At 48.2% G+C, this 26,242-nt stretch overlaps 3 protein-coding genes and 1 pseudogene across 3 annotated transcripts in view; 2 read left to right on the forward strand and 2 right to left on the reverse strand.

Moving 5' to 3' along the window:
* Window positions 1-16,417, reverse strand: part of Zcwpw1 (zinc finger CW-type and PWWP domain containing 1) — a 32,774-nt gene extending 16,357 nt beyond the window's left edge. The window contains exons 1-7 of the mRNA XM_052168657.1: window positions 16,281-16,417; window positions 6,066-6,121; window positions 4,876-5,120; window positions 3,739-3,814; window positions 2,191-2,281; window positions 1,581-1,738; window positions 974-1,096 (exon numbers count right to left, since the gene is read on the reverse strand). Of these exons, the coding sequence (XP_052024617.1) occupies window positions 974-1,096; window positions 1,581-1,738; window positions 2,191-2,281; window positions 3,739-3,814; window positions 4,876-5,120; window positions 6,066-6,090 (718 nt within the window). The 5' untranslated portion in view covers window positions 6,091-6,121; window positions 16,281-16,417. The remainder of the gene's footprint in view (window positions 1-973; window positions 1,097-1,580; window positions 1,739-2,190; window positions 2,282-3,738; window positions 3,815-4,875; window positions 5,121-6,065; window positions 6,122-16,280) is intronic.
* On the forward strand, window positions 7,447-7,812 carry LOC127673093 (nucleoside diphosphate kinase 6-like; annotated as a pseudogene).
* A 1,359-nt stretch (window positions 16,418-17,776) lies between the features above and the next one.
* On the forward strand, window positions 17,777-22,194 carry Mepce (methylphosphate capping enzyme). The gene is made up of 4 exons (XM_052168226.1): window positions 17,777-19,791; window positions 20,779-20,997; window positions 21,397-21,523; window positions 21,620-22,194. Exons 1-4 carry the CDS (start codon window positions 18,199-18,201, stop codon window positions 21,670-21,672), a joined length of 1,992 nt encoding a protein of 663 aa, XP_052024186.1. The 5' UTR covers window positions 17,777-18,198; the 3' UTR covers window positions 21,673-22,194.
* Window positions 22,195-23,855: 1,661 nt separating this feature from the next.
* Window positions 23,856-25,093, reverse strand: Ppp1r35 (protein phosphatase 1 regulatory subunit 35). The gene is made up of 4 exons (XM_052167817.1): window positions 24,744-25,093; window positions 24,420-24,663; window positions 24,198-24,334; window positions 23,856-24,107 (listed from the first exon to the last, which is right to left on the reverse strand). The coding sequence occupies exons 1-4, from the start codon at window positions 24,969-24,971 to the stop codon at window positions 23,934-23,936; spliced, it is 783 nt and encodes a 260-aa protein (XP_052023777.1). The 5' UTR covers window positions 24,972-25,093; the 3' UTR covers window positions 23,856-23,933.
* Between the last annotated feature and the right edge of the window lie 1,149 nt (window positions 25,094-26,242).

The following is a 26,242-nucleotide window of genomic DNA, read 5'->3' on the forward strand; positions in this document are numbered from 1 at the left end:
ACATCATCAGACACTAGCTGAATTTCACTTCACTGGTTCTTATACCAAACATTCTAAGTTGTTTATTTTTGTGGCATGATCTCATTTTGTATCTTTGGCTGATCTGGGGCTCACTACATAGACCAGGCTGGCTGTGAACTCACAGAAATCCACCTGCCTCTGCCTCCCAAGTGCTGAAATTAAAAGTATAAACCAGTCTAGTTCATCATTTCTTTTTTGTTATTGTTATTTTGTTTTATCTTTGTATGTATGAATGTGGGTACCTGCATGCTGTGGCATGTATGAAAATGCCAGCATGTGCATGCCACAGCATGTGTGTGGAGGTCAAAAGACAGCTACACCATGCCTTCTACCTTCTTTGAGACAGTCTCTCACTTTCTCCCTGTACGCCAGGCCAAGCGGCTACTAAGCTTAAGGAGAGTCTCCTGTCTCCCCTGTGGCAACCCTTCCTTTACAGATGTGTGTGCTGCTGCATTCAGGTCTAGTGAGTTCCCGGGATGTTAGTGCCAGCTCTCAGCCAACTATAGCTTGCCGATCGCCTTGACCAACCCATACAGCAGCCATCGCTAAGACCCTGGCGGCTTATTGATTGTGATGCACTTGAACATTTTCAAATCTTCATCCCCTGACTTGTCTGTGAATGTGTTTGCCATGACTGGGCTCCCTCTCTTTCATGAAATTCTCCCCTCATCTGACTCCATTCCACCACCCTCTCCTAACTCTCCGATTCACTTCTGAGCCAACCTTAGTTTCCTTCTGAACACCATCTAAAACACCAAGTGCAGGATGTGGATTCTGTGAACAAATAACCAAATAGATGGAGTCTTTCTACTTTTTCCTCTTTCCATATCTCCTAAGAAGCAACTGTGCACGATAAATAACAGTTTATGGTTTCCTTTAACATCCTATGCACTGCCTATCTCCTCCATCTTGAATTTTCAGCCCAAGTTTTTCCACACTCAGCTGAGCTCACCAAAACCACCTTCCTCTTCTTTCTGGTGGCCTCTGATCTGAGACTGGTCCTGAATCATTATCTTCTGTTTCTCTTTGAGACTGCACTCACGTCCATCTTGGATCTTCTCCATTTTCTCATCTTCTGGGAAAACAAAACAAAACAAAACACTGTGAGGTAGGAGGTATGAGAATGTCTGCAGGCAATAAAAACCAGGGAAGAGTCACCAAGAAGCCCCAAGCCTGGGGCAGAAAGTTGTAGACTTCTAATTTCTTGAATAAGTACTTGAACCAGGTTTCAAAGGAGGAGTGACTTGGGCTGACTGACGTGGAAGTCACAGTAGAAGGAGAGAACTGACCCCAAAAAATTGTTCTCTGTCCTCCACACATGAACACGTGCATGCCCTACACTAAAAATAAATAACATTTTAAAAGTTTAGAGGCTATCTGGGAACTGGAGAGAGCACCCTACCTTGGCTCCCAGGACCCACCTTGGGCAACTCACAACCACCTATAACTGCAACTCCAGGGGATCCAACATCTTCTGGCTTCCACACATAACCACATATTCATAGTATACATTCACACAGAAAATAAGTCTTTTTTTAAAACCATTTGATGATACTTACCAGCCTTCTTCTTTTGTTTGCTTAAAGAGAGTCTATTAAATTTCTTCTTAGAGGGTTCAGTAACTGGCTGGCCCAGTGTAGATGTCCCCATCTCAGAACTCACTTCCTCTTCTACAGAAGATGCAGTCTTTGAAGTATCAGGAGTTATTACTTTCTCTCTGAAAATGATATTGCTTAAATAAAAAGTCTTCAGAGATACACTTGCCATGCCAGTTGTTTGAAAACAAAATCAGGGGTTAAAAGTAAAACAGGAATTCTAGACTTCAGTCAGGAAATGTAGCTGTGTGGTATAGTGTGCATCAGAAATTGTTAATCCCCAAACGACACATATAAGTGCCAGGCCTCCTAAGGTCTCCAGAGGTCATTTTATCCAACTCATTTTTCCCTGCCTGTTTCCTTCCCAACTCAAAGAGGCATCTTTCCTGAGGTGAGAGAAATCAATATATAATATAATGTAATGTAATATAATATAATATAATATATAATGAATGACTATATAGACAGACAGGAAGACAAGACACCATTTACCAATGTTATGTCCACCCTGTGTTCAGTCTGTCTCTCTGGAATAAACTTACGGATCAGCATTTTCCTTCTGGAATAAACTTACGGATCAGCATTTTCCTTATCAGTGGCAGAAGGCGCAATGCCCAGTTCTTTGTCCAATTTGGAAGGTCTGGTGCGCTGGACACAGGAAGTCTCTGCAAAATTAAGGCCAGACAGACCCTAGCCCTTCCAAAATCAAGTATTATGAGCAGAAAAGAAACATGGAAAAACAAATGCTCTAGTAGTTCTCAACCCCAACATTCCACTTGGATACCTTAACCCTGCTCTTACAAGAGTCTACTTCTGGTATTTTGTCATATGATAGAACTTAAAATCATTTAAATTCAGGAAAAACTAAAATTCATATCTTTGTGCAAGATATAAATTCATATCTTTTCTATATTGATCAGCCTCATTCCAGGGCTGATAATCCTAGTATACATGTACTATATTTATCTTATTTTTCCCCAAACTCCTTTGAAGAAAAGTACACCTACAAATAGCTATGAGATCATTCTCTTTAGTCACATGACCTTATAGAAAAAGTCTCTGAGCCTATATAACAGCCCTTTTTATTCTAAAAATCAAACCTAGGGCTGGAGAAATAGCTCAATTAATAAAGTGTTTGCCTTACAGGTATGAGGACCTCGGTTCAATCCTTATAACCCATGTAAAATCAGAACCAAATGAATTAAGTATGATGGCATGCACCATAATCCCAGCACTCAGGAGACTGGGGCAGGCAGATCCCTGTAACTCCCCACAGCCTAGACTAGAGGAACTGATTAGGACCCAGGGTAGAGAGTGACACTGACTCAAAACACAAGGCAGAGCCTGAGGAGTGACAACTAAGGTTGACTTCTGGCCTCAATCCACATCAGCAGACACATGCATCAGTACATGTACACATGCACACCTGCATACATTAACAGAGACACACATGAACCTGTGCATACATTTAAATGCAGATACTAAATAAATAGTAATAAAAACCAAACCCATGAAAAGAAGCAATGCAGTATTAAAAATATATAAGCCTTGGCCCAGTAAGACAACTCAGCACCTAGTCGGAAAACCTGAGGTCAATCCCCAAGACCCACTTGGTAGAAGGGGAAAGCAATGTCTGCAAGCTGTCCTCTCACCTGTGCACATAAACCATAGCATGACATGTGCGCGCGCGCGCGCACGTGTGTGTGTGTGTGTGTGTGTGTGTGTGTGTGTGTATGTGTGTGTGTGTGCGTGCACATGCAAAACACAATAAAAATAAAATATAATTTAGATACACATATATATCTTTACACATAACATACATTCTCCAAATCTGGGGAATATTATCTTTTCTAAGTAGATTGCAAACATATGAGTAAATTAAAATTACATTTGAAAAGCTCAGGTGAGGCTGTGTTAATTATAAAGTTAGTATCATCTACTTTTCTAAAAGTCTTTTCTCTTACTTTTCTCTAACATGGTTTAGCTACAGATTAAATATTTCAAGTATCATTTAGAGTTTTCTCAGGAAGATGGCAGAGGAAGAAGCTGTCGGACTTATACTACCCCTAAGATGACAGTCACTCTGACTAATGAAGCCCTTTCCCTTCATGCCAGGCCATACCCAAGCACTCCTGCAGGGACTTCTGTAGTACAATCTGGAAAATCTCCTCAAATTCTGCATTGGTAAGAGTTTTTTCCTACAGAGACAAGAATAAGAAAGAATAAGAAAGAACTGTCTGTTCACAGTTTCTCACTTCTGACAAGTCAGGGGAGCCTTGTTTACATGAAGCAGTAAATGAATACAACTATAGGTTTTAAGTCAACGGGAGTCTATAAACTTTACCCAGAACTCCTGGGGAGAAAGGGGCAGCAAGTGGAAACTGTTTATAAACTCTGTCCATTCCTGCTCTTGTCTCTGTCCCACTCTTATCCCATTATTTCTAGCCAAATGCTTTCATCAAAACCTTTCGGTATTGCAGCATGGTGGCACACATCTGTAATCTCAAAACTAGGAAGACAGAGGCAGAAGAATCAGGAATTCAAGGCCAGTCTTGACTGCATATCAAGTTCACCGTCATCTTGAGCTACTTGGGACTCCATGTTAAGAATCAATGCACACTTCATACATTAGCACAGACACACATGAGTCTGTGCATACACTTCATTAATTTCAACACTTGTAAAGCTGAGACAGGAGAATTACCATTAGTTCTAGGCCATCATGGGGCTACAGAGCAAGATCCAAGCCAGCCTTTGCTACAAGATTCTGTCTCAAAACCAAAAGTGGTTTGTTGTTGTTGTTGTTGTTTTGCTTTATTTTTGTTTTTCTCAGATGTAAGATGAGTAAAGTAAGATGAACAGTGGCAGAACATGCCTGTAACTGTAACCCCAGCTATTCAGGAAGGACACTGCAGTGAATAACTGCAATTCCAGGGCCAGCCCAGGAAATGGAGAAAGACCTCTCTCAAAATTAACAACAACAACAAAAAAAACAAAATATGGGTGTGAAGGAACAGACCTTTACTCCCAGCAGTCAGGAGGCCAAGGCAAGCAGATACCTATGAGTTCAAGGCCAGCCTGGTCTACAAAGTGTAGCTCAGTAATAGGATGCCCACCTACCATGCATGGGATCTTGGGTTCATTCCTCCCAAACACACACACAAAAGTTCCCAAGACAAAAAGATTCTGTTTAAGTGGCTTATCCAGGAAACAGGGAAAGTGAGACTGTCCCACTAGAATCCATCAGTGTGACTCATACCTTCCCTTTCTTCTCGGCTGGCTGGTCCTGAGCCTTTCGCTTTTTCTCCTGGCCCCTGCTTGGACCACGGTCTGTGGTCGCCTTCTGCTCCTTCTTTAAGCTGGCTTTGAGTAGGCTTGGCTTGGTCTCTGCCTCTGGAGAACTGGTCCCCTGGGTATCCTCCTTCCATGAGTTGGGCTGAGGTTTCTCAATATGTGATTTTTGTGTAGGTGGAGCAAAGGTTTTCTTTGTTCCCTTTTCATATTCTGAAGAAATTGCAATTGAAATTTAGGAAACCGAGTATCTAACAGAGATTGCTGAACACTGCCCATGAGGCAGTCAAGTTGGAATTAAGCAGAAGGCGCTTTTAACAAATCCTTAAGTCTCCGCCCGTCCCTGCATACTCCATTCCTCTGGCCCTGAGATTACTTTAGAGCTGTTTGGAGAGCCATAAATTTGTAATTTGACAGGATTATTTGGCTCTAACATACTCCAGGTTTGATACTACTAATTCAAGGGATTGATACAAGCATGTATGAAATTGAATTATTCAAGTGTGAATTGTTTTTTTTTAAATAGGCTCATTTTAACTTCATAAATTGTGTTTTAAGAAAATTGAACACTTAGAAATGACTCAAGGCTTAATCTTTTTTAAAATCTATTTTAGCTGACCAAAATGCATATGGAAACGTCTCCAAACTAAACAAACCACAATAAAATCCCCAAGACCAAGTCTAACGCCATCTCCTCTGAGTGCCTCTAACACTGTACTTCTCTGTGACATTCAGCATATCTAACTTTATATTATAAATACTTAAATGTGTTCTGAGTGTGGCTGGGTTTTTTTAAGGATTACTTAGTCTTTTTTTTTTAATTATGTGAATTGTGTGACTTTGTACACACGGGTACCCATGGAGACCATGGGCATCTACTCCCCTGGAGCTGAAGGTACAGGCAGTTGTGAGCGACCTGATGTGGTGCTGGGAAGCATCCCTGGGACCTCTGGAAGAGCAGCAAGTGCTCTTAACCACTGAGCCATCTCTTTTGTCCCATCAGGGCTATTTCTAAGCCATATTTATTTTGCTCAATGAACTGGTACCACAGTAATTTGAACAGAGTGAGCAGAAAGCCTGTCACCAGAATTCCCCTCTCAAGGAAAGGATAGGCAGAAGGAAAAGAGAAGAGAAATATATTAAGTGAACCTCTCTCACCTTTGTGATTCTGCAATGCTGCCATAATTCAGTTCAGAAATTATACATTCCTTTGCCTGTTAATAACAAGGTAATTGTTATTACTTTAGTTAAATATAATTCAAACTTTCCTTTCTCCCTGTCTTCTTGAATTTAAGTTTGTCTGGGACACTGGACAATACTTCTGCATTCTTCACTCCAATTCTACTACTATATCAGCACTAATTACATGACTGGGCATACAGAGAATCAAATTACCATGCTTATTTTTAAAGCAGCAATCCTTGGGTTTATGTTTCTGTGGTACTGGAATATAAGCTTTAGCCTTTATACATGCTAGCCAGGCAAACATTTTACCACTGAGCTATATTTCAGCCCTTTTTCATTTAAGACAAGGTCTCCATAAGTTGTCGAGGCCTGCCTTTAATTTTTTGTAATCCTCGAGCTCACTCTGTAACCCAGAGCAAGCTTTGAACTTGTAATTCTCTTGCCTTCCGTCACCCAAATAACTGGGGTTACAGGTCTGAGACACTGGCTGCAGTATTTTGAATACCTAGACTTGTACCTGACATATGGCAGGCACTCTAACTTGACGGACACAGTAGCAGCAGAAATGGAAGCATAGGTGGTCCTGGAGCAGTGGTAACAGGGCATTTCACAAAGTTCCCCCAAATACTTAGGAAACAAATAACTTCACAATTCTCCAACCTAATTCAGAGGTCCCTATGCATAGGAATATTTACTTTTTGTCCATTATTTGAATGTTCCAGCCAAAAGATTTCCCCAAATACTGGATTCTACCAAAGGTAGCTCAGAAATATGTGGTAACCAGAAAGGGTGTCCAAAGAACTTAGCATCTTCTCTCTTGCTCTTCTACTTTAACATGATGAGAACATCTTTGATTGTCACAGTTCGTCCTTAGGAATATACTCTCGGTTGTTCTACACTAAATCAATGTTTTGTTCTGACTTGTGACTAACAGTGGCTAACACATATTGAGCACAGACTATGCTCTTTACCATTTATATATCATAACATTTAAATCTAACCACAAATCTATTAGATTCCAATGAATAAGGTATCATCCATTAGATCACAAGATGCATTTAAAATGTACTGGCCATATTAGTTAAATACAAAGTATTTTTAAGGTATCCTTTGACTGCTCTTTGCCTGCTTGCATTCACTTGCCAGCACATCTGCTGGAATCTACTAGGCTTGTGGAACTGACCAACTACTAGACCCTTGGACTTCCCATTCACAGCTGGTCATTGCTGGGAGTTGGACTACACACTGTCCCCTGTCCTCCCAGGAGACCCCTTAGCAGCCTGGCCTTGGAATGGCTGGATCAGGTTCATGCACTGATTCATCCAGCTAAATTCTGTGGTAAGCCAGGGCTGAGATGACCTCCATCTTGCGAAGTCCCCAGGCTCTCCAGCTCACACTAGGCATGACCAAGCCTGATACAGTTGCTCACCCACTGATCCTAAGGCTGTCCATGAGCAGATTCTGAGCAACAACTTCCTCATTGTACGAATGAGGGAACTGCAGTGGAAGCCAGAGACTGCTGGAGATGTTATCTAAAGCATGAAGGGCACTTTTTCTATCAGCAGTTGGTGGAGTTCATGACCAAGTGGGCCAATCCGAGCCTATATCCTTGCCCACAAAGATGCCATCCAACTTTGGGGACACTGATGGGACCCACCAGGGTATTTTGAGCATGCCAGATAGCCCCAGATTCAATTTGTGGGAGTGTGGGCCTCACTGACACCTGAAATACTACCCATGGCTCAGACTCTGTGGTTTCTACCAGCAGAGAGATTACAGCCTTCTTCCCTGACCTCACTGAACAGCACTGGTATGAGAAGAAGGAACCCCAGCTGCACTGTGGTCCTGTGCACTGCAGTCTAGAGGAAGGTATCCACTGTATAGCTGAAACAGGAGGCCCCAAACCAGCCTAGTAAAGCCCTGTCTGACCCTGACAAGGTGGTCTGAAGGCACTGTCCCTGTTGGACCCCACCACGTGCTGGAAGGTCTAGCCAACCACAGCTCAGCTGCTGCAGTCTAGCTCTATCAACCTGTTCTGTGGAGTATTCATGGGTGTTCAGGAAGGATGCTGACTCCTTTTTTTTTTTTTTTACAAAGGACTGTTCTCCTTCCTCAAGAAAGAGCCTGCCTGTTGACTAGTCAGGAAAATGCAGTGTCTGTGTAACCAGCATCCGATCTGGCTTCCTTAATAAACTCTGTGCTAAATCCCCCTGGTTCTGGAAAGACTCCGTGTAGCAGTATAAGGCAAAACCAGAACAGGGAAGTGGGAAGGGGTGGGTGGGAGAACAGGGGGAGAGAAGGGGGCTTATGTGACTTTCGGGGAGTGGGGGACCAGAAAAGGGGAAATCATTTGAAATGTAAATAAAAAATATATCGAATAAAAGAAAAAAAAGTTAAAAATAAATAAATAAATAAACTCTGTGCTACCGGGGGAAAAAAATCCTCTGGCATTTTCCCACTCCTTTTCATTCATGTGTACATGCACACACATATACGAGTAATTGAGGCTTGTTGTTCTGAAGCAATTACTGTTCCTCTAGAGTAAAGAGCATATTTTCACACCATTTACCTCTTAATTCCTCATTGCTAGTCCCCACATACATTTGCTCTATCAAAAAAGGCAAGGGGTCACACATCAAATGAGGTACAAGAAGAAAGGAGGAGTGGCCCCTGGTTCTGGAAAAACTCAGTGAAACAGTATTCAGCAAAACCAGAACGGGGAAGTGGGAAGGGGGGGTGGGAGGACAGGGGAAGAGAAGGGGGCTTACGGGACTTTCAGGGAGTGGGGGGGCTAGAAAAGGGGAAATCATTTGAAATGTAAATAAATTATATCGAATAAAAAAAAATAATTGAAAAAAAAAACTTTACTAGGTCTCAAAACACACACACACACACACACACACACACAAAAAAAGGCAAGGGGTAGCTGGGCGGTGGTGGTGCACGCCTTTAATCCCAGCACTTGGGAGGCAGAGGCAGGTGGATTTCTGAGTTTGAGGCCAGCCTGGTCTACAGAGTGAATTCCAGGACAGCCAGGGCTACACAGAGAAACCCTGTCTCGAAAAAAACAAAACAAACAAACAAAAAGGCCAGAGCTAGGCAGTGGTGGTGCACATCTTTAATCCCAGCACTTGGGAGGCAGAAGAAGGTGGAACTCTGAGTTCATGGCCAGCCTGGTGTACAAGTGAGTTTCAAGACAGCAAGGACTACACAGAGAAACCTTGTCTCTAAAAAACAAAAGAAAAAGACAAAAAGAAAATGGAAAAACATTAAAACAACTTGTTCTTTTTTTCTTATAGCCCTGAATAGAAGCTAAAAATTGAATAAAAGGCTACAAAATGAGTACTAATTTGGCTACATAGGACAAACTTTTCTTCTCCAAACTCTGTAATTCCAGACATTATAAGTGCCTGGGAAAGGGGAAAAGGCAGAGTGAAAAATCTTTGAGTCTGATGTGACATTTTGCTATTTAAAATGCATGCTTACGTAACAGATTATATATTCATAAACTAGTCCTGAAAATACAAAGAACTGATCAAAATGTCTCTGAGGAGCAGACCTAGGTAGATGCAGGGTATATGTACAAAGCTTGCCACTACACTCTACTCTGATGCACTTGCACGAGCACACACCCGCACACACGCACATGCACGTACACGCACACACACAAATTAACAAACTATAACCCATTTACATAAAAAGAATAGTCTCCACAAACTGCAAACCTTTAAATATTTAGTTTTAAAACCTATTTAAACCTATACACATCTCCCAGGCTAATGTGTTTCTGGAGTGTCAACTAACTAGGGAGAATTACAGATTACAGAGCTGGAGAAACGGCTCAGTGGTTAAGAATGCTTGTGGTTCTTCCAGAGACCCCAACCAGCACCCACATTAGGCAGTTAACAACTGCCTGCTACTTCAGCTCCAGATTGGACCCTCTTCTAGTCTCTGCAATCACTGCACTCAAATGCACATACCCACACAGAGACACATACCCAAATACAGAAATAAAAATACAAATAAAGAATCACAGCAGGGCATGGTGATACACACGTTTAATCCCAGCACTCAGGAGGCAGAGGCAGGTGGATCTCTGACTCAGAGGCTGACCTGATCTACAGAGAGAGTTCTATAACAGCAAGGGCTACATGGAAAAATCCTGCCTTAAAAAAAAAAAAAGAAACAAAAAAAAATGACTGATAAGCCAGGTATGATGCCACACACTTTAATCCTAGCACTTGAAAGCAGAGGTGGGAATATCACTGTGTGTTCCACAGTTGTGTGGTGTGAATTCTAAGCTCACCAGGGCTGTGAGAGTCCCTCTGTCTGTCTGTCTGTCTCTCTCTGTGCCTCTCTCTCTCTCTCTCTCTCTCTCTCTCACACACACACACACACACAGAAAAGGTAAAGAAAAGAAAGAGAGAGCTCAGCAGTTAAGAGCATTTGTTGTTCTTGCAAAGAACTAAGATTCAGTTCCCAGTACCCACATGGTAGTTCATAACCATCTATAACTCCAATTCAAGGATCAGGTTCTCTGACCCTGGAAGGTACCAAGTACAAAACTGGTGTATATTCATAACATTCACATTACTCTAATTAAATGTTTTGTAAAAAAAAAAAAAAGAAGAAGAAGAAGAAGAAGAAGAAGAAGAAAGAAAAAGAAAAAAAGAAGGAAAATGTTATATATTATTGCACTAGTACATGAATAAGTTATAGGAAACCTATAAGAGATACAAAATAAAGAGTTCCCCTTACTCTAAAGTGGAAGTGTGAAGAGTATTACTTTTAAAAATTGTAGCCCAGTCAATAGGGAAGCCAGGAAGTTACTTTCTGATAAAGCAAGCTGCTGCTCCATCTGAGATAAATTTGCCTCGTCTACAATAACATATATCAAAAAGCTGATTCAGGAGGCTGGAGAGATGGCTCAGCTGTTAAAGAGCACTGGCTGCTTTTCCAGAGGCCCTGAGTTCAATTCCCAGAAACCACATGGTGCCCTCTTCTGGCCTACAGGCATACATGCAGGCAAAATGCTGTATACTAATAAAAAAATAATTACTTTTTTTTAAAGCTGACTCAGAGGGAGAAATACTAGTTAATAAATATGCAAAATACCAACTTGCATTTGTCTGTGTGTTAGAGCATGAAGTCAGGGCCTTGATGATGGGAAGTCTTCTAGAATTTTCTACTTTTTGGGGGCGAGGGGGCAGGGACTTTGACATTTCAGAGAGACTGGCTACTCAACAAGCTGCAGGGCTGAGGTCACAGTCCCACAGCACCTTGTCCAGTTTTTACGTGGTGCTGGGGATCCTCTACTTGTGCCGTAGGTATTTACTTCTTGAGTTATTTCCCTTGTCTCCATTTGAGGTTTTAATTTCTCTTTTCTCTCAGATGAAAAGGAGGCAGGGAGGGAAAGAGAAAAAAACAAAAAAACAAACAAAAAAAAAAAAAAACATGGACAATCCGAGCTGGAAAGACAGCTCTGAGGTTAAGGGCAAGAAGCTGCTCTTCACTGGTAAAATGGGAATAAGAGAGTAGTTGGAGTGAATATAATTGAAATGCACAATATGCATGTACAAATTTGTCACAATGAAACCATCATTACATATAACATGTACTCATGAACTTACAAATGTTTACAAACAAAAGTTCTAAATAGGGTTGGAGAGATGGCTCAGCAGTTAAGAGCACTGACTACTCTTCCAGAAGTCCTGAGTTTAAATCCCAGCAACCACATGGTGGCTCACACCTATCTGTAATGAGAGCTGACACCCTCTTCTGGTGTGTCTGAAGACAACTACAGTGTACTCACATACATAAAATAAATCTTTTTTTAAAAAAAAGTTCTAAATAGCCGGGTGTGGTGGCGCACGCCTGTAATCCCAGCACTTGGGAGGCAGAGACAGGTGGATTTCTGAGTTCGAGGCCAGCCTGGTCTACAGAGTGAGTTCCAGGACAGCCAGGACCACACAGAGAAACCCTGTCTCGAAAAACAAAACAAAAAAAAGTTCTAAATAGACCTGCTGCAGTGAAGTAATTTAATTCAGTGCTGCCAATATTTGTCAAAAAACGTTAATTAATTAATCACCCACCTTATGACTGGGTAATTATTCCCTCTTTATACTGATAAAGAAACATAAACTCTTTAGTGCTATTACCATAGATTCTAAGTTTCTAAAAATCATATTTAATACCAGCATTCAGGACGCTGAGACAGGACTGAGTTCAAATTTGATGGCTACATAGCAAGACCCTGTCATTAAAAAAACAAAAACAAGCAAACAAAGAAAACTTTTCAATCTTCTTTAAGCTAGGATAGTGAGCCATCTCTAAATTTCAATCCTAGGAATGTTCTGGTTTCAGACTTGCAGAAAGACCTTGCAGCCCCTCCAAAACAAAAACCAAAACACATACTCACAAACTCCTATATTTAAGAATATCATTGAAATTGGGAAAAGATCTTTACTAACCCTACATCTGACAGAGGGCTAATAGCCAATGTATACAAAGAACTCAAGAAGTTAGTCTCCAGAGAATCAAATAACACTATTAAAAAATGGGGTACAGAGCTAAACAGGGAATTCTCAACTGAGGAAACTCAAATGGCTCTAAAGCACCTAAAGAAATATGTTCAGCATCCTTAGTTATCGGGGAAATGCAAATCAAAACAACACTGAGATTCCACCTTACACCAGTCAGAATGGCTAAGTTGGAAAACTCAGGTGATAGCAGATGCGGGAGAGGATGTGGGGAAAGAGGAACACTCCTCCACTGTTGGTGGGATTGCAAGCTGCTACAACCACTCTGGAAATCATTTGGCAATTCCTCAGAAAATTAGACAGTACTAACCTGAGGACCCAGCTATAGCACTCCTGGGCATATACCCAGAAGATGCTCCTACATGCAATAAGGACACATGCTCCACTATGTTCATAGCAGCCTTATTTATAATAGACAGGGCTGGAAAGAACCCAGATGTCCCTCAACAGAGGAATGGATACAGAAACTGTGGTATATTTACACAATGGAGTACTATTCAGCAATTAAAAACAATGAATTCATGAAATTCTTAGGCAAATGGATAGAACTAGAAAGTGTCATACTGAGCGAGATAACCCAATCACAAAAGAACACACATGGTATGCACTCACTGATAAGAGGATACTAGTCCAAAAGCTCAAAATAAATAATTTACAATTCACCCAGCACAGGAAGCTCAAGAAGGAGGAGGACTTAAGTGAGGGTGCTATGGTTCCTCTGAGAAAGGGAACAAAATACTCACAGGAGCAACAAGGGAGGCAATGTGTGGAGTAGAGTCTGAAGTAAAGACCACCCAGTGAGTGCCCTACCTGGGGATTCATCCTATAGTCATCAAACCCCGATACTACAACAAGAAGCAAGTACCAAAAGGAGCATGCCATGGCTGTCTCCAGAGGGCCCTGCCAGTGCCTTACAAATATAGAGGCAGAAACTAGCAACCAACTATTGGACTGAACTTGGGGTCCCCAATGGAGGATCTGGAGGGTGGTCCCGAGGAGCTGTAGAGGTATATAGCCCCATGAGAAGAACAATGACTTAGGACACCCAGACACCCCAAGACTCCCAGGGACTGAACCATCAACCAAGGGGTACACATAGTTCCAGCCAAAAATGTGGCAGAGGAAAGCCTTGTTGGGCATCAGTGAGAGGAGTAGTCTTTGGTCAGGTGAAGGCTCAATAGAGGCCCTAACAAAGGGAAACGGATGGGGGGCTGGAATTGGGGAGGAGGTGGGAATGTGTCGGGTAGAGGGGCATATACATGGAGGCAGGGGGTAGGAGGAGGGGTAGGGAATCGTTGGGGAGGGGGCTTTTGGGGGGGGGAATTGGGAAAGGTTTTACCACTGGCAATGTAAATGAAGAAGATACTCAATCTTAAAAAAAGATTAAAAAAAAAAAGAAAGAATATCATTTAAGACAATTAGGGGTTCATGGCTACACTCACAGCACTTGAGAGACTGAAGGAAGTCGATTGCTTCAACTTTGAGTCCAGTCTGGGCTACAAAGTGACTTTGAAAACACTACGGGGTACAAAAAATAAATAAATGATAGATAGATGGATAGATAGATAGATAGATAGACAGACAGACAGACAGACAAATGGTGACTCAGTGGGTAGGGGTGCTTGCCACCAAGGCTAATGACCTGAAACTGACCTCAGATCCCACATGATTGGCAGGGATGGACAGACAGACAGGCTGGCACAGCATGGGCAGGCTGTCCTCTGGCCTCCCCATGCCCCCATGCTCTACAACATGTGTATAAACACACACACACACCCAATAAACAACAAACAAATAAGGGTGATAAAACTTTTAAAAATATAATTCAGTTTAAAAGGTCCTGTCCTGGGGCCTGGCAGTGGTGGTCCATGCCAATACTCTGTAGGCAGAGGCAGGGAGATCTCTGAGTTTAAGGCCAGCCTGGTCTACTGAGTGTGTTCCAGGTCAGCCAGGGCTAGAGAGAAAAAAACAGGGAGAAAGCTCCACCCCCTCGCCCCCCCCCCCATGCTGGTGAGATGGCTTCCAGAGGCCTTGTAGTGGCTCACGACCTTCTTTGAAGGGAGCTGATGCCCTCTTCTGGCCTGCAGTGTACATGCAGACAGAGCACTCATACATTAAAAAAAAAAATTAAAAATTAAAAAAAGTTTTAAAAAAAGAACAAAAATAATGGCGATAATGATAGAATAAATGAAAATCTCATTTCCTTCAATACGGAATTGATGGCCTTTTGACACTGTCTCACAAACAGCCTATGAACGCCTGCCTATTCTCATGGTTTACCTGGTTGTTTTTAAGTTTTTAAGTTCACTTCGTGAGCACGCGTGTGCGTTCTGCAGACCTTTTAAACCTTTGAGGGGGGAAAAAAAGAAGGAAAGAAATAAAGAAACAAAGAAAGAGACTCCATCCACCCTCAGCAGATCCACTCTCAGAAGTAACTACCCAGGCTAAACTTTCCACAGAAAGTTACAAATAAAATTCACGGGCTCAGGGGAGGGGGATGCGGGGACGGGGGAGGGCGGGGGAAGAAGGGGAGGGGAGGCGGGGACGGGGTAGGGGGAGGGCAGAGGAGGGACGGGGAGGGTAGTGGAAGAAACCTCCAAAGACGTGTGGTCCCTTGTGAGAGAAACAGTTTCTTGCGCGACAGCTAATGTCATCTCCATTCTCGGCCTCCGTCTCCACCACATCGCTCCCACTCGTGAGCCGTGTCCCGGACCTCAGGCTAGCCCTGGCCGTGTCCCGCACCTCCGGCTAGCCCCTGGCCGTGCCCCGGACCTCAGGCTAGCCCCTGGCCGTGCCCCGGACCTCAGGCTAGCCCCTGGCCGTGTCCCGGACCTCAGGCTAGCCCCTGGCCGTGTCCCGGACCTCATGCTAGCCCCTGGCCGTGTCCCGCACCTAGGCTAGCCCTGGCCGTGTCCCGGACCTCAGGCTAGCCCTGGCCGTGTCCCGCACCTCAGGCTAGCCCTGGCCGTGTCCCGGACCTCCGGCTAGCCCCTGGCCGTGCCCCGGACCTCAGGCTAGCCCCTGGCCGTGTCCCGCACCTCAGGCTAACCCTGGCCGTGTCCCGCACCTCCGGCTAGCCCCTGGCCGTGCCCCGGACCTCATGCTAGCCCCTGGCCGTGTCCCGCACCTCAGGCTAGCCCTGGCCGTGTCCCGCACCTCAGGCTAGCCCTGGCCGTGTCCCGCACCTCCGGCTAGCCCTGGCCGTGTCCCGCACCTCCGGCTAGCCCCTGGCCGTGTCCCGCACCTCCGGCTAGCCCTGGCCGTGTCCCGCACCTCAGGCTAGCCCTGGCCGCGTCCCGCACCTCAGGCTAGCCCTCGGGGATGCTCGCTGCCTCATGCACGTCCCCGAGGCCTTCGCAGAGCGCGGCGTCCTTTCTGCGTACAGCTATCAGGATGCGGGAGCACGAGTGCCGGACCCCACGGGGAAGGGGGACGGGAGAAGCCTCCCACTCCTCCCCCTTTCTTCACCAATTCTCCCTGGGGCGGCCATTAACCACCAGAGATCTCACCCAGGCAAACATCCCTCGCCTCCCCTCAAGGCGTCAAGTAACGCTTTGCCACTCTGAAGAGAAAATTTCTCCTCAGCCAACAGGTGCCGGGATTCGCCACAACTAACACCTTCCTCTGCAGCCGCAGAAAAGACAACTACCTTCGGGGGCGACGAGGACCTAAAGGTGAGGCGCAGCTAACGCTGTCGCAGCCATCCCGCACATCCCTTCCACCTCGAGCTACTTTTCCCGCCACCAGGAGAAGGCGCGAGGACACGGACAGATGCCGCCCCCAAGCGGCGTGCGCTGAGGCGATGCGCATGCGCAGCTGGAAGCCGCTTCTGCGTCTGCGCAGCTGGAGTAGCCCGCCATCTTCCGAACGGAAACTACAAGTCCCATAATCCTCCCTGGCACCTTTACTTTCTCTACCCACCCCCACCCCCTAAGATACAGTGGAGCGCCTGAGGCAATTCGTTCTTATCTCCACCTTAAATCGCCTTCTCTTCCGTGTTTTTGTGCGTTGATCCCCTACTCCTATCTTTTACTTTTCGCCATGCCCTTAAATTTTGAGACAATCTTGAGGCCCTCTCTTGCCTCTAGAGTGCTCTTTTCTGACGGGGAAACTCCGCCAGCCATCAGTCAGGGGACTCTGCATCGAATCAGTGCTTCCCACTGGAGAGACAAAGGAGCCAAGACGAGTCCATACCCTTTCCCGCCCCCACTCGCTTGTGTGTCTTGTGAAGCTAAGCTGCAGTGATAATGCCGTAAAACCCGCAGCGCTAGCGGGTGACACTGACGCTAAGAACGCCAGCCCTCCGGCTAGGGACAGACTGCGCAGGCGCCGCCCTGGGGCGGAGGCGACCGAGGCCTGACGTCAGTGTCGGAGGAGAGGGGGGCGTGGTTCTCTAGACGTTCTTCACTGGTGGAAGGGGGAGGGTCGCAAGAACGACTGGACCATTTCAGGGGAAGAAGAATTTGGACAACCTCGGTGTTTTAGTACTTGTTTTCAGTTCAGAGAGTATTTTTAATAATAAATTAAGAAATGTTATTGATAACAGTTCTTAAGACAATATGCTCGATTCCTTCGCCGACTTTATCATTCTCCTCCCCCTCCCCGGGCTCTCCTAGGTCCTTCTAATAAGATGGGCGGGAAGAAGAGGTGGGGGGGGGTGAGGATGAGATCTCTCATGAATAATTCATGAGCCCGCCTCTTTCGCTGGGAACGCACACCCCTTAGAAACGTGCTGACGCACGCTGCGTGTTTCTAACCTAAGGAAACGACGTCACACTCCCCGCCCCTAGGGCGGAGGGGGCGGAACATCATCTCCAGCACGTGTTGCCCCTTCAACCCGCGCAAGCCCAAAGGGACTGTGCGCAGGCGCTCTCCAGGAGGGGCGGGGATGGGGGGGAGGAAGGAGGCGGGGCAGGGAGGTTGTTGGGTTTAGAGCCGGGCGGAGACCGCGGAGCCTCATTCCTCAGGAACAAGGGTCGGGTGTCAAGGAGACCTTTTCACACCAGCTCCTGTTCCCTGCCTACGGTGGGTGGGATCGCACGGCAGAGACAAAGGATATCAGTAGGGCTTGGACTTAGCAGCGAAGGGAAGTCGGGTGTCCGTGTGGGGCGGTGGGCGTCTCGGGCTGGGGGAGGGTGAGGCTATTAGGGGGGGGGGCTGTATTTAAACTCTCGGAGCCGTTAAGTTGGTTCGCACTCCCGATGCGCGCGCAGCCTGGGTGGTGGCGGAGCGCGCATGCGTGGGTCCTGGGCGAGCGGAACGCGCGCCCGTCGTGCGCGCTCGCGGCAGAGTGGTAGTGGCGGCGGCGGAGAGGGTGTCAGCGCACGCGCAGTTGGTTCCTCGGCTTGTCCGGGTCTCGCGGGCATCTTGTTTTGGTCTCGCGGGCGAGTGGAGCGCGCTTGGTGTGTCGCGGGAGGGAGGTGGAGGCGCTTGGGCGCGAGGCAGAGCTGCGCGCGCACTCGGGGAAGGAGGGAGTGAGGTGGTCTTAGGAAGGGTCACAGGGGGCTTCCCCTTGATCCCGTCTCAGTACCCTCGCTTGGGAAGGGGAAATTAAACAGGGAGAGGAGATGATCGAGATGGCGGCGGAGAAGGAGCCCTTCCTAGTGCCAGCCCCGCCGCCGCCGCTCAAAGATGAGTCGGGCGGAGGGGGCGGCCCCGAGGTGCGATCGCACCAAGAGGCTGCCTCCGGGGAGCTCCGCGATGGGACGGAACGCGGGCCGGGCCCACGCGCGCACTCGGCCGGGGCCGCAGCCAGCGGAGGGGGCGGCCCCCAGGCACAGGCGCATGGGGAGCTCCACGGGCGAGCCGCCGCTCCTGCGGACGTGGGGGAGGAGCGCCGGGGAGGGGGCGGGACGGACCTGGGTCCCCCAGCCCCTCCGCGACCTCGCAATGGCTATCAGCCCCACCGACCCCCTGGGGGTGGTGGGGGCAAAAGAAGAAATAGCTGTAATGTGGGGGGAGGGAGCGGTGGAAGCTTCAAACATCCTGCCTTCAAGAGGCGCCGGCGAGTGAATTCGGACTGCGACTCTGTGTTACCGTCCAATTTCCTTCTGGGGGGTAATATATTTGATCCGCTGAACCTGAATAGCCTCCTGGATGAGGAAGTGAGTCGCGCACTCAATGCGGAGACCCCAAAGTCGTCCCCACTTCCGGCCAAGGGGCGAGACCCTGTGGAGATCCTCATCCCCAAAGATATCACTGACCCGCTCAGTCTCAACACTTGCACTGATGAAGCCCATGTAGTGCTTGCCTCACCACTCAAGATTGGTCGCAAGCGCCACAGACACCGGGGACCGCACCACCAGCAGCAGCAGGCGTCTGGAGGGAATGATAGCAACGCCACCGTGCTGCCCACTGACCCTCTCACGCCCTCGCTCCTTGGCGAGGGTGCTACGCAGCAGCAGCAGAGAGGCCAAAACCGTGATGCCCCGCAACCTTATGAACTCAACACAGCCATCAACTGCAGGGATGAAGTTGTGTCTCCCCTTCCTTCTGCCCTGCAAGGTTCCTCAGGCTCCCTTTCTGCCCCTCCAGCTGCCTCAGTTACCTCTGCACCCTCCACTTCCTCCTCCTCCCGACACCGCAAACGTCGCAGGACTTCCAGCAAGTCAGAGGCAGGGGCTAGGGGTGGAAGCCAGGGTTCCAAGGAAAAGGGCAGAGGGAGTGGGGCAGGCCGTCACCACCACCCACTACCTGCAACTGGCTTCAAAAAGCAGCAGCTGAAGTTCCAGTATGGGAATTACTGCAAGTACTATGGCTATCGCAATCCTTCCTGTGAGGACGTACGCCTGAGGGTGTTGAAGCCCGAGTGGTTTCAAGGCCGGGACGTCCTAGATCTGGGCTGCAACGTTGGCCATCTGACCCTAAGTATTGCCTGTAAGTGGGGCCCGGCCCGCATGGTGGGGCTGGACATAGATCCACGGCTCATCCACTCTGCCCGCCAAAATATCCGACACTACCTGTCCGAGGAGCTTCGTCTCCAAGCTCAGCCTTCTGAGGGGGACCCAGGTACTGAGGGGGAGGAAGGGACTACCACTGTCCGAAAAAGGAGCTGCTTTCCAGCCTCACTGACAGCCAGCCGGGGTCCCATCGCTGCACCCCAAGTGCCCTTGGATGGAGCAGACACATCTGTCTTCCCCAACAATGTCGTCTTCGTCACGGTAAGAGTCCAAAGGCTCTTGGAATAGGGTCCAAATGTGAAGATGAGATTAACTAGGAATGAGTGGGGGGGGGATGGTCATGACCCAGAGGTCTATCCATGCATCTGTTCCTCCATACAAGAACCATCTCCTGGAGAGAACAGTGTGGATTGGCCAGAGAATCTACTGGGTGTTGTCTCTCTGCTCACATAACGTGGAAAGTGGGATCTCTACCTCAGGCTCTAGCATCTGGTCCTTTCTCATGACTGCAAACAAGGATCTCCTCCCCAGCATAGGGGCTGACTTGTCCTGCTTCCAACTGGGACTAAATCCAGACAATCCACCTTCCCTTGAGGGTAACCTCTACTGTTCAGTCCAGATGGAACCTTGGCCTCAAATCTCCTGAGGGAGCCTCAAGTTGGGTGTCTTTGGGGGAGGGGAACACTCCAGTATGTAGTTTGGGGCCTTTGATAGGTACTTTGTTTGCCTCAACTGCTTTTTGTTTCCCTAGATACAGCACAGACTTGAAATTACTGGTCAGGAACCCATAGGCCTGCCTTTCCCATACTGACTGAATAGTGGGGGGATGGGGGGTGCAGTTGAAACTGAATCTCCATGGAGGAGAGTGCCCAGCCTGGTGGCATATGCCCCTGTCCGTGCTCGCTTCCTCCATCAGGTAGTTATTGCCAGTGGCTTAGCCTGGGAAAATGTCTTCCCAGGAGTGGTGATGAGTTTACCTTCTTTTTAAAAAGGTTTCCTAAGGTTATTTTGTTAGAGAAAGAACAAGCCTGAAACAGGACTTATGGAAAAAGTGTCTTAGAACTGTGGGCTTTGTATGTGAGGTCTCCTGGGCAAGAGTAAAAATCAGCCCAGGCTGGGGTCTTGAGAACACTCCAGGAAGAGCCTCAGAAGGCCACCAAGGGCTGGAGTGAGCTTGTGTGGAAGGCTTTCTCGGGCTGCAGGTGGTTGTGGGGCCAGGGGTGACCTCTCTCCTCTTGTGGCCCACAGGGTAACTATGTCCTGGACCGAGATGAGCTGGTGGACGCCCAAAGGCCGGAGTATGATGTGGTGCTCTGCTTCAGCCTCACCAAGTGGGTGCACCTCAACTGGGGTGACGAGGGGCTGAAGCGGATGTTCCGCCGGATCTACCGACATCTGCGCCCGGGGGGCATCCTGGTCCTGGAGCCCCAGCCATGGTCCTCCTACTGCAAGAGAAAGTCTCTCACAGTGAGTTGGGTTACTGGAGAGAGGGAATCATCATCCTTTTATTTTTACTGGGGATTGAGCCCCTTACCTCACACATGATAGGATGGTGTCTGTACCAGTGAGCTACAGCCCCAGCCCTGTTTTCCCAAGACTATTTTTGTGTTCAGCCTTGGCTGTCCTGAAACTTATTCTGGACCAGGCTGGCCTTAAACTCAACGAGACCTGCCTACCTCTGCCTTCTAAGGGCTACACTACACCAAATGGCAACGCTGCTGGCCTGAACTGGCTCTGTAGTCTAGTCCAGGCTCATCTTGAACTCTTTATCCTCCAGCTCAGACTTTCTGAGCAAGGAAAAAGGATGTCGTAATTGGCCAAGAAAAAGGGTGGTAAGTAGAAATAACCCCTTCTCTTTTTCACCAGGAAACAATCTATAAGAACTACTTTCGAATCCAGCTGAAGCCAGAACAGTTCAGTTCCTACCTGACATCCCCAGAGGTGGGTTTCTCCAGCTATGAGCTTGTGGCCACACCGAGTAACACCTCCAGAGGTAAGAATGGCTGGGAGGGGCTAGTCCTGGATGCAAGGGTACTGGCCCTGTGGAGAAGTTCAGGGTCCTACCCTCCTGCCTCTGTCTTCCCTGCAGGCTTCCAGCGTCCGGTGTACTTGTTCCACAAGGCTCGGTCCCCCAGCCACTAAGTGGCCTTCTGAGATAGAGATTGTGAAGAGGCTGCCCTTGCTGCTCCTGAGGTCCTGGGGGGAAAGGAAATTATCCCAAGGTCTTTCCTGTCTAATTCCAAAACGTTTCTACTTTTCTTGGATCTGTAAAGAGAGCTTTCCCTAAGTTGCTACCCCACGTCTCCTCCCTGACACCTCTGGCACTTGAGCAAGCCCAGCTGTGCTGGGATTACATCAGCTTCCTCTCCCAGCCCGCTGGGCTGATGGCATGGACTGTTTGCTGACTCTGTCCTCCTAGGACGTGGGGAGGGGGAATGTCAGATTCTCTAGGCCCTTCCTCCTGTTCTCGGAAGATGTCCCGCTTCTCCTCAGCCTTTGTTCCTAGCTGCACTTAAAATGGACCATGGATGGACTAAGGGTGTTAGGGAAAGTTTGGTAAGGAGACACACAGGTACTGTGAAAGTCCTTCTGCTGTCCCCCGGTGGGAGGGAGCTGGGTTTGGAATGTGAGAACAGCACAATAAACTTGATAACTAGGGCAGTGGCCCTGTCCCTGTGTCCAGCACTTTCTAGAGGTAGTAAGTACCTCCCAGGATCGCATGCTCCCTTTGCACATCCTAGTCTCTTGAGGGTGGTTTTTACTGGGTGTGGTAGTACATAGGCCTTTTATCCCAACACTTTTGGGAGGCAGAGACAGGCAGGATCTCAAGGTGTGAGTGAGGCCAGCCTGGATTGACTGCATAATGATTCAGGGCCTCAAGGAGGAAGGGGTTATTTGGGAGGTTAGTTAGGTGAGTTTGGAAAACTATTAGTACCTGTCTTAGGGTTACTTTTGCTGAGACACTGTGACCAGAAAGTTAGGGAAGAGGTGTATTCAGCTTATGCTCCCCTGTCTCGGGGAGGCAAGGACCAGAAGACAGATGTCAACGCCATCTAGGGGTGCTTACTGGATGTATCCTTGTGGCTTGCTCAGCCTTTCTTGTAGACCCCAGAACCACAACCCAGGGGTGGCCCCACCCACAGTGAGCAGGGCCCTCTCATCAACCACTAATTAAGAAAATGTTCTGTAGGCTTGCCTACTGCCTCATCTTAGAGGCTTTTTCTCAGTTGAGGCTCCCTCCTCTCTGATGACTAGCTTGCATCAAGGCTGGTAGAAACTAGACAGTACAGTAAGTACCCTTACACAATGCTTAAGATGGTAGTGGTTCAAATTACCTTCCTCAAAAGGAACCCCAGATAAGTGTCTGTGAATGAAAGTCTGAGGCAGGCTAACTTTTGAGGGCTTAGCAGTGGAGGTAAAAAGGAATCAGAAATGGTTAATAGCCCAGAGCAACAAACCTACTGCAGGGCCCTAGGTGGAATGAGAGCCTGGGTAGTTTGCAGAGTGAAGGTCTTGATTAGTTTGTCAAGAGCAGCTGGAACCTTGAACAAACACTGAGCACTCTCCTGTTGATCCCAGACAAGATGGGCAGCATTCAGATAAAAGGAAACCAGCAACATGTCCTTTGAAGCAATCACTGGAAGTTAAAACCCACATTTGGGTACTTTTTGCTCAGAAGTATTTGGATAGGCAGGTGCACTTGGGAAGCAGAGACAGGCAAGTCTCTTGAGTTTAAGACCAGCTTGGCCTACATGAGTTCCAAGACAACCAGAACTATGCAGACAACTATAGTTTGTACAAATAGGGCAGTGTGTGTGTGTGTGTGTGTGTGTGTGTGCAGTGCTGTTTTGAGACAGTTATCAACTGACTTACGTTGGCCAGGGATGTCTGATCCTGTCTCTGCCTCAAGTGTTCATCACACCCAACCAAAGTGAAATTTAAAGTGCTTTGACTCCTGTTTATACACTCGCACACTCTGGGGATTGAACCCAGAGCTTTGTATATGCTCCCCCAGATACTACCACTGAGCTGAACCTACCCTGCCTGAAACCGTATCAGAATAATTTGTGTAGCTCTGACTACTGTCCTTAAAGAATCCTGCCTCAGCCTCCCAGGTGCTGGGACATGCTTGGAGCCTCCGTGTCAGGCTAAGGCTCAAGTTCTAATTATAACTAAAGGTGACTTAAATGGAGAGGAAGGTCTGACCCCACCCTTGGGACAGTGTTTTTTGCAATAGGGGGTTGGAAAGGGGGTGCCTCCAACTAGGACTTAAGACCCTGAAGCAGTTTAGTCCTATCTAAGCTCCCAAGAACAGTTAAGTAATGTAGGGGGAAAAACATTTTATTCTATGAAAAGACAATTCTAGCAAAAAATACAGACTAGCAATTCCGGGGTTTTGAGGGCTACGCTTCCCAGCGCCTCAGCATCCGATGCATGAGAAAGGTGTCTTCTGCAGGGCGGGGCCGGGCTTGAAGCTTTAGTGGGGGCAGCCCATCCACTGTCAAGTGCGGAGATTCGTACCACAGAGAATCTGGGTTGCACAGCATCGTCACGTCTGGCCCTGGCCGGAGCACCTCCTATGAAAAGATGAAGCAGGTTACACACCCGGGTGGAGGAAGAGAGCCCAGGGATGAGAGGGACGTCCAGGTCCCCGATCCCTCCTTCACCTTCGGGGGCGGGGCTCGGGGCTGCGGTGGCAGCATCGCCAGCTTCTCCCTTAGCGCGGCGTTCAGAACCTGCTCCTCGGGCACCTGCAGACTCACCAGGTCCCGGTAGAGCCGCTTAGAGCGCGGCACGTTCAACCCTGCGGGCGCAGGGAAAGCAGGGGTGAGGAGCGCCCTTCACCCAGACCGCCGCGCCGGGCCGCGCCGGCCGCCTGCACCCCTCACCCTCCGCCACGGTCTCCTCCAGGGCACAGCGGGTCTGGAACGACTTTCTCAGCTGCTCCTCCACCGCCTTCGCGGCATCAAACTGGCCGCTGGCGGCAGCGGCGCGCGCGTTCTGCAGCTCCAGACTCAAAGCCAGGCTGCTCTGCAGGGCCGGCGCCTCCAGCTCATGCTCCTCGCCCGGTGCCCCCGCCGCCCGCAGCGGCTCCGACCGGACCGGGGAGGGCGGCGCCAGCTGGAAACGAACCTGGGAGTAGAGAGCGGAACGGTGAGCGGCAGATTCCGGGGCGCACGGCGGGTGGGGGGCCGGGCCTTCACGCCGCTCACCTGCCGCCCCCTCCGGCTGCCGCCCCGCCGCCCCTTCCGCCGACCCGGGCTGCCCTTCCGCTGCTTCGGACTCTCGGGCAGCGGGCTCGGGCTCAGGCTCAAGTCCAAGCCCGGCTCGGGCTCTGGGGCTCGGGGTTCCGGGGCTCGCGGCTCCGGGGGTGTCCCCGGGGCCTCCAGGGTCTCTTCGCTTTCACTGGACTCTAACGCGGCCGTGCCGAAGCCCATCATCTTGTTCTAGAGGGTCGGGGTTCCGGGACGCGCCGTCGCCCCTTTTCTCCCACTCTTGGGGGCTGCCACTACCGGAAACCGTTAGCCCTTACCCGGTGTAAGACAACAAGCCCGCCGCGCCCCTCCATTGGCGCTCCTGGACGTCATTCCCACCCTCCGCCCTCCAGCTTCCGGTCGCACTTCCGCCCTCTCACGCTAACTTCGCCCATAAGGCGGGGCGTGAGAGCGACGGTGCCCTAGATGCTCTACGGATTCCTATCAAGACTACTTTTCCTTCAGGGAACGCGGATGTGGCGTCCTTGCCTGTCAGGTTCCCCTGCTCATTTGTTCTGGGATTAAAGTGTTAGTCCTCTTCCACTGTAACAAAATCCTCACTGCTCTCTCACCTAGCGGTCCCGAGCGGAGCCCCATCCCCCGTAACTGAAGGTTTTGGTCACGATTGAACGTCGATCAAAGCTTCCCTGTACATGGAAGCAAAATCCCTGGATTCTGATATTTGAGTAAGGAAGTACTATAGGAATTGACGCAATATTGCCTTAACTTTAAATCCATATCCTGGGGGTCAGCAAGTTGGCTCGGAGGTTAAAGGCGATTGCCACCAAGCCTGACAATCTGAGCTCAATTCCAGGGTCACACATGGTGGAAGGAGAGAACTGACTCCCACAAGTTGTCCTCTGATCCACACTTAGCCTAAGTAAAATCCACATCCTAGTCTTTCACTCCACCACACCGCCACCGCCTACACACAACACACAGACACACGACATTTTTAAAAGCAATGACATTTTAGGAGTTAGAAGCAGAAAAGAATCAATCTGGAGTTATTTGGGGCCGGTCTTGGTGAGCACACTGAGCTATCAGAGACCCGGTTAACTAAACCCCCAAAATGTGACCTCAGATTCCACATCCTTGGAAGTTTGTATACTATACATGTGTTCACCTTCATTCATAGCCCCAAACTAGAAATGCCCTTCAACAGATAAAGGGTTAAAATGTGTTACACAAATACCATAAAATAGTACACAGCAATAATGGAGAACAAATTATCGATGCAGTATAGCAGCTGGAGTAGATGATACAGACCCTTTGCCAACCTGCAAGGGGTAGACAATATGTGGTTTATTTTACACTTTTCAGAAATGATAAAAGTTTGGCAAAGTGTCGTGGTGCAAGTCTAGAATCCCAGTATTTGGAGGCAGCATAGGAGGATCTGGAATTTAAAGTCATCCTCAGCTACATAAGGAATTTAAGGCCAGCCTGAGCTAAAAGGG

This window comes from Apodemus sylvaticus, chromosome 22 (assembly GCF_947179515.1).
Source record: "Apodemus sylvaticus chromosome 22, mApoSyl1.1, whole genome shotgun sequence".
Taxonomy (NCBI): Eukaryota; Metazoa; Chordata; class Mammalia; order Rodentia; family Muridae; genus Apodemus; species Apodemus sylvaticus.